Genomic DNA, 6,000 nt, shown 5'->3' on the forward strand with positions numbered 1-6,000 from the left:
TAAAGCCATTAACATGGTGTGACTTTAAATTTATTTAGGATTTCTTTAATATTTTTCACCAGTGTTTTGCAGTTTTTAGCATACAGGCCCTACACATAAATTTTTAGACTCATATCTAAGTTTTTTTGGATTTTATGATAAATAGCATTATTTTTAAAATTTTGAATTCCCGTTGTCAATTTTCTATCTTGTGACTTTGCTAACCGCTTTCATTAGTTCGAGGAGGATTTCTGTAGACTTCTTTGGGGATTTTCTACATAGACAGTCATGCCATTTTTAAAATAGAGTTTTTGTTTTTTGGGTTTTTTTTTTTTGGCTATACCATGTGGCATGTGGGATCTTAGTTCCCCAACCAGGGAAGCTTCTACTTACCAGCAGTGGGAGCACTGAGTCTTAACCACTGGACCCCTAGGGAAGTCCCTTAAATACAGTTTTATTTCTTCCTTTTTTGACGTGCAAGCCTTTTATATCTTTTCTTTGCTTTATTGCACTAGTTAGGACTTTCAGTATGATGTTGAGAGAGAGAACAGCCTTACTTTGTGTTTTATAATAGGGTGAAACAATTCAGTCTTTCATCATTTAGTGTAATACAGCTGTAGCTTGCTGAATATTCCATGTATACTTTGCCAAGTTAGGAAAGTTCTCTTTTATTTCTAGTTTGCTGATAGTTTTTTTTTTTTTTTTAAGCATAAATAGAGACTGAATTTTGTCAAATCATTTTTCTGCATCTATTGAGGATCATATATTTATTCTTCTTTTCAATTTCATTGCTTTCTGGTATTATTTTTATTACTTAATTTACTCTTGATTTGGGTTTAGTTTGCCCTTTTTTTTCTAGTTTCTTAAGGTAAAAGCTTAGATTATTGATTTGAGATTGTTCGTCTTTTTGTTTAACCATTTTATGCTATATGTTACATTTTAACTATTTTATGTTATAGCCATTTTATGCTATACATTTCCATATAATCACTTTTTTAGTTACATCCTACACATTTTGTGCTGTTGTATGTTCACTTTCATTTACATCAAAATATTTTTAAAATTTCTTTGAGATTTTCTTTTCCACCCATGGGTTATTTAGGATTGTGTTGTTTATTTACCAAATATTTGGAGATTTTCTAAATAGCTTTCTGTTATTTATATCTGGTTTAATTCTTTTATGGTTTGAGAACATCTTTGTATGACTTTCTATTCATTTCAATTTATTGAGGTGTATTTTGTGAGTCATATGGTCTATCTTTGTGAATGTTTCATGTGTACTTGAAAAAGAAAGTGTATTTTGCTGTTGTTGAATGGAGTGTTTCATAAATGTCAATTAAGTCTATTTGGTTGATAATGTTCAGGGCTCCTGTATTCTTACTAGTTTTCTCTCTACATGTTTTTTCTATCAGTTATTGAAAGAGGAGTGATAAAATCTTTAGCAATTGTGGATCTATTTATATTTCCTTTCATTCTATTTGTTTTTGCTTCATGTATTTTGAAACTCTGATGTTATGGGCATACATGTTTAGGATCGCTATTTTTTCTTGGGAAAAGTGATTCCTTTATTATCATGTAATATCTCTCTTTAGCCCTGACATCTATTTTGTTTGATATCAAAATAGTTATTTCAAACTTTCTTTTTTGTTAGTGTTTGCATGATATATCTTCTCTTTTACTTTTAACTTATATTTATAGTTATACTACACTTATATTTATATTTAAAGTTAGTTTCTTGAGGAAAGCATATAGCTGGTGCTTGCTTTTTGATCTAATCTAACAGTCATTTTTAACTGGTGCATTCAGACATTCATATTTAATGCAATTATTGATATGGTTGGATTAAATCTACCATCTTGCTAGCTGTTTTCTATTTCTCCCATCTGTTCTTTATTTCTTTTTTCTTTATCTGCCTTCTGTTGGGTTAATTGAGCATTATTATGATTCAATTTTGTTTCTTAAGTTGACATTATTTATACCACTTTTAAAGTGTTTTCAGTGGTTGCCTTAGGGTTTACAATATACAACTTTAATTGCATAAAACTTTTTGGTAGAAAGTAGCCCACAACTAAAAAATAAAATAAAATAAAACCACTGAGCTTCATTATAGGTGATAAAATTCATATTTATTGAATGTTTATCATGTGCCAGTTATTATTTTAAACACTTGCATTTATTAACTAATTTATTGCTCTTAACAACATTAAAAAAGTATAACCAACTGTTATCCCATTTCACAGATAAAAAAATTGAAGCACAAAAGATTAAGTCATTTTCCCATGGTTACAAGCATAGTCGGTCTCCCAAGCTTATGCTTAAAAGCATTATGTTATATTTCTATGGGCAAGACTAGGACGCTGCAACTTAAATTTTGAGACCAAAACCATCAACTTACAAAATATCTTTTGAGAGTATTTCCCCCAAATACACTAAAGGAAGTTGACTTTTAGAGGTAGTGGGGGTTGAGGAGAAGAAATTGATATGCTTAGCTTATATTTCTATGTGCTGAATTTTATAAATCAAGTATGTTTAAGTTATTGGAATCATAAAATGATTGCAATTTTTATGATTGCATTTTTAATCACTTAATTTTAAAACTGAGAGCTTACTTGTATATCATCTAATGTTCTCATTGTTTTGATAGGGGCAATGAAGCCCCAAGAAATTACATTTCTTATCTAAAATCATAGAGCTAATAATTAGTGACAGAGTCAGAACTTGAACCCATTTTTGAGCCTCCTCCCCAGAAATCTACCATATCCCTCCTCTGTGCTCCTATACTATTTATGCTTACTTCTAATCATTAAACATGTCACAATATGGTCTACTTGTTCTTTTATATATTTGCATCCTCTACTAGTATTTAAATTGGTTTTTTTTTTTTTTTTTAATTTTATTTTATTTATTTATTTATGGCTGTGTTGGGTCCTCGTTTCTGTGCGAGGGCTTTCTCTAATTGCGGCAAGTGGAGGCCATTCTTCATCGCGGTGCGCAGGCCTCTCACTATCGCGGCCCCTCTTGCTGCGGAGCACAGGCTCCAGATGCGCAGGCTCAGTAATCGTGGCTCAGGGGCCCAGCTGCTCCGCGGCATGTGGGATCTTCCCAGACCAGGGCTCGAACCCGTGTCCCCTGCATTGGCAGGCAGACTCTCAACCACTGCGCCACCAGGGAAGCCCCTATTTAAATTGTTTGAATGGTCATTTTTATTTGACTAAGTATCCTGAGCAACTGTCATACAGCATGACACATTGTAACCACATTTTTTTTTTAAAGTTTGTTGCATGAAAAGTCCTACTTTGGTTGCAGTCAAGAACCCTGCTCTTAGTATCATTTTATATGCCATGAAAGACAAGGAGCCATCACTAGTCTTCCAGCCTCCAGAAGGGTGTTACTCAGTCTCAGGATGAGACTTTGAATTTCTCTTTCACAGAAATTAGAACTATTTCAGGAAAAGCAGAAGCATATCAGAATTTTGTTGTACTCACTCCTGAATAATCTATAGATCTTTTCTTCTATAAGATGCAAACCAGAATGACTCTTATACCTTGATTATAAGCAAAGACTCCCAGAGGACCAACATGGCATGTGAGGCCCTTCATGATGTTGCTCCTATCTACCCCTTAGCCAAATCTCCAGCCACACAACCCTTAATTCCTTCTTGTTCCTAGAATGCTCCTTACTGGTTTTTTTTTTTAACTTTGTTGAGGAATAACTGACTAATATAATTGTATATATTTATAGTGTACAACGTGATATATATACATATGTTATATATATGTATATATTATATACATACATGTATGTATATATGCATTATATATGTATTATACATATACACATGTATAATACATATACATATATGTATTATACATGTACAGATATACATATATGTATACATATTATACATAATACATATGTATATATGTATATATACATAATACATATATGTATTATATGTGTATATATTACATACATATATGTATGTATGTATATACATATAACATATGTATGTAATATATACATATGTTTAACATTTGTATATATTATAGAATAATTACCAAGAGCAAGGTAATTAGCACATCCATCACTTCACACAGTGAAAAAATCAGAATTTTTTTTTCAGATTTCAAGCATAAGTGATACCATACAGTATTCTTCTTTTTCTGTCTGGCTTATTTCACACAGCATAATGCACTCCAGTTTCATCCATGTTATCACAAATGATAGGATTTCCTTTTTTATGGGTGAATTTTATGTCTATATCTATACATTTTCTTCTAGGAGTTTTATGGTTTCAGGTCTTACCTTTAAGTCTTTAATGCATTTTGAGTTAATTTTTGTGAGTGGTGTAAGATAGGGGGGTATAGTTTCACTCTTTTACATGTGAGTATAGAGTTTTCCTAACACCGTTTATTTTTATTTAAAAATTTTTTTTGGTTTTGAACCTTTAATGAGAAAAAGATATATATAATATCGAGCTCAAGAACACTTTGTGTTTCGTGTGTCACTGGGCCAAGGGTTGGGGATACACAGAACAGAACTAACAAACAGGATATATGTAAACAAAGATACACAAGGTCACAGAATGAAAAACTGGTGCTTGGCACTGTTTTAAGTCTAGATTACCTCATCACTCAGTAGCATCTTGGGGATCCCATGGCTGATGGGGAATAGAAATCCAGACATGGTGTCCTCCAACACACCCACCTCTAGCAGCACATGGTGCATATTTCTCAGAAAATTCTCCTTATGCTCATGTCCCTGAATTGGTTTTTTGGGTACCTTGAACAGATGCAAGGTGTCTGAAGCCTCCAGAAGCACCGCCCACTCCACTTTAGGTATCATACCCGCCACGAAGTCGGGCTTGGACTCCACAGGGTTAATGCGGACTTCAGTGGCCTGGAGGCACAGGGCGAAGCCACAGGCCCCCATTGCCTGCACATGCAAGCTCAGCAGGTTGTGGGTGAGCAGTTTCATGTCAACGCAACGCCTCCTAACACCATTGATTGAACAGACTATTCTTTCCCCATGGTGGGCTCTTGGCACTCTTGTCAAAAATCAGTTGACCACACATGTGTGGTTTTATTTCTGAGATATCTATTCTGTTCCACTGGTCTATGTGTCTGTTTTTATGCCAGTACCATACTGTTTTGATTAATATAGGTTTATAACAGTTTGAAATCAGGAATTGTGATGTCCTTCCGCTTTGTTTTTCTTTCTCAAGATTGCTTTGCCTATTTGGGTCTTTTGTGATTCCATACAAAATTTAGGATAGATTTTTCTATTTCTGTGTATATTACCATTGGGATCCTGTTAGGGATTGCATTGAATCTGCAGATTGCTTTGGATAGTATTAACATTTTCACTATATTAATTCTTCCAATCTAAGAACACAGGCTATCTTTCCATTTGTTTGTATTTCCTTCAGTTCCTTTCATCAATGTCTTATAGTTTCAGTGTACAGCTCTTTCACCTCATTGATTAATTTATTCCTAAGTATTTTATTTTTGATACTATCATAAATGAGATTGTTTTCTTAATTTCTCTTTCAGATACTTCATCGCTAGTGTATAGAAATTCAACTGATTTTTGTATATTGATTTTGTACCCTGCAACTTTACTGAATTCATTTATTAGTTCTGACATGTTTTTGGTGGCACCTTTAAAGTTTTCTGTATATAAGATCGCATCACCTGCAAACAATTTTACTTTTTTCTTTTTGATTTAGATGATTTTTTATTTCTTTTTCTTTCCTAACTGCTGTGGCTAGGACTTCCAGACTATGTTGAATAGAAGTAGCAAGAATGTGCTTCTTTGTCTTGTTCTTGATTTTAGAGAAAAAGCTTTTAACTTTTCACCATTGAGTATGATATTAGTTGTGGACTCTTCATATGTGGGTTTTATTATGTTGAGATTATATATTCCTTCTATACTTAATTTGTTGAGAGTTTTTTTTTAAATCATGAAAGGATGTTGAATTTTGTCAAATGCTTTTTTTCTGTATCTACTAATATGGTCATG

General features: G+C 33.0%; 1 protein-coding gene across 1 annotated transcript in view; it reads right to left on the bottom strand.

Annotated features, from left to right (window-relative positions):
• Positions 1-4,956, bottom strand: part of LOC132371527 (multifunctional methyltransferase subunit TRM112-like protein) — a 104,330-nt gene extending 99,374 nt beyond the window's left edge. Inside the window, exon 1 of the mRNA XM_059932838.1 lies at positions 4,606-4,956. Within this exon, the coding sequence (XP_059788821.1) occupies positions 4,606-4,956 (351 nt within the window). The remainder of the gene's footprint in view (positions 1-4,605) is intronic.
• Between the last annotated feature and the right edge of the window lie 1,044 nt (positions 4,957-6,000).

This window comes from Balaenoptera ricei, chromosome 1 (genome assembly GCF_028023285.1).
Source record: "Balaenoptera ricei isolate mBalRic1 chromosome 1, mBalRic1.hap2, whole genome shotgun sequence".
Lineage (NCBI taxonomy): Eukaryota > Metazoa > Chordata > Mammalia > Artiodactyla > Balaenopteridae > Balaenoptera > Balaenoptera ricei.